A 1,931-nucleotide genomic window follows, 5' to 3' on the forward strand; every position below is an offset into this window, starting at 1 on the left:
TTCCCATAAGAATTGTTTAAGTTACATGCTCATAACAGTATTTATAGGCATCGCTCATTTCAAAAAATAGGTTCGCGGTACGGTGAAATACGCGGTATAGCGTGAACCCGATATTATTGTAGTATGTGTTTTCAACGTTTTTCTTTTCACTCTCAGGTGGCGGTAGATCTTCGGTGACCGTGAACAACACCAACAACAATAATGACCATCCTAAGGCGCCGGAGAGGAATTCTGACCCGCTATTCGTGGAGACGTGTAATCGGAAATCAATGGACGTGAAGCGGGCCGCTATCATCGGGAACCCTATGTTCGCGTTCGATCCCTCGGCCGCACCCGGTGACCAGAAGATCCAGAACGCGGGCGGCGGCGACACGATCAAACTCGACGATCTCAACCTCGGCATGGACTACAAACAGCTGATGGAGTATTTCGACAACCTGAAAGAGTCGAACGCTTGATCTTCCGTGACAGCGTCAATGGCGGTGTGATGATCAACATCGTCGTCCCTCACCCACTCCGTTACCGCAGTAACCAGTAACCATCGCGCACACACCCACGCACATTTACTCGCCGTCACTCGTAGCGCACGCGTGATCCCTTATGCCCCTGTCCTCGTCCCCGTCTCCTCCCTCGTCCCCTGTCCTCGTGCACAAGAAGTCAATTAATTCAAATGGTTGTCAAGATATAAATACACTTTGTACGGAACGAACTATCGTTGTAGCCGTGATCTACGGTTGACGTCGGAAAAAAAATCCTACACGTCATTCGATTAGTATTAGTAATAGTTTGCGACGTAGTCGTAGATTTAGTCGTTTTCCATGTACGGTTGTGACGTAAATCCTCATTACGACAAATCGACTGTTTACACTCTAATTTTGGTTGTTTCCGGTTGTTCGATGCACAACGGTAGTACGTCCTTATGATCACGATTGTAGTCGTGCGAACACTTCACGGCGTCTAGTCGATAAACTATTAGCCTCTGATGCAACTATTATTGTAAATGTGTACAACTGTCTTTTTAAAATATATTTATATAATCTGTTTACACGTTTCTAAATCTATCGGCTTAAGATTTATTTCTCAGATATACAATTACTATTCTCTCGAGAAAAAAAAAACTATTACATAATATATATATAATATTATTATTATATAATATTATCTTTTTAAACGAGCTTTATAGTGAGTTTACAACATTAAAAATATCCATTGACTTGTTCCTGATTTTCTAAATTGTTGTTATAAGTATTAGAATCGCAATAATAACTGAATCCAATGCATAAAATAAATTAAATTTATTATATATAACAAAAAAAGTTGTGCCATATCAGTACTAATTACATATGTTATTTCCTATTAATATTATATATTACATTTTCTGCTGTTAATATTTTTAATTTCACTCTACACGTTTTTTTTTTTTTTTTTTTTGAATGTTCCTAATATTTATTTTATCACTATATTGATAATATTGTTTAAGTGATTTCCTCTTTAGATTAATATTATCATTAATCTTAATTTTTTTTGTTAAATTTAATTGTTATTTATTATTAACTTTTTAGTTCGATACCTATTGTCGCTTTCAATATAATTTTATATATACTTTTGTATATAATATTTATATCTACCAATGTTTTTTTGTCGATTATTATACACTTAAAGAGATACTATATCGTAACTTATATATTTATATGTTACTCATGTAGTACTTTTTTTTTAATTAAATATTAATGGTATCTATTTTCAAATGAAATTTTCCTTAAACCAAACAGTTACCACTTATATGATGTATAACAAAGCCTATATAAGAAAAATATAAATACAATAGTAAAGTAAAACTACACACGTGTAATACAAACATAATTATGTGCATATAGTATTTTAAAATATTCTGTATTATATTATTTTTTTTTAAATTTATTTTTATTTCA

The 1,931-nt window shown here is 33.7% G+C and overlaps 1 protein-coding gene across 1 annotated transcript; it reads left to right on the forward strand.

Annotated features, from left to right (window-relative positions):
- Window positions 1–154: 154 nt before the first annotated feature.
- On the forward strand, window positions 155–1,287 carry LOC112681616 (the record flags this gene model as incomplete). The annotated part of the gene is given in 1 exon segment (XM_025551863.1): window positions 155–1,287. A coding segment is annotated over 1 exon segment (304 nt), but the record flags the coding sequence as incomplete, so codon positions are not given.
- Between the last annotated feature and the right edge of the window lie 644 nt (window positions 1,288–1,931).

The sequence above is a fragment of the Sipha flava genome, unplaced genomic scaffold, assembly GCF_003268045.1.
Source record: "Sipha flava isolate LNK unplaced genomic scaffold, YSA_version1 19329_pilon_pilon, whole genome shotgun sequence".
NCBI classification, from domain to species: Eukaryota; Metazoa; Arthropoda; class Insecta; order Hemiptera; family Aphididae; genus Sipha; species Sipha flava.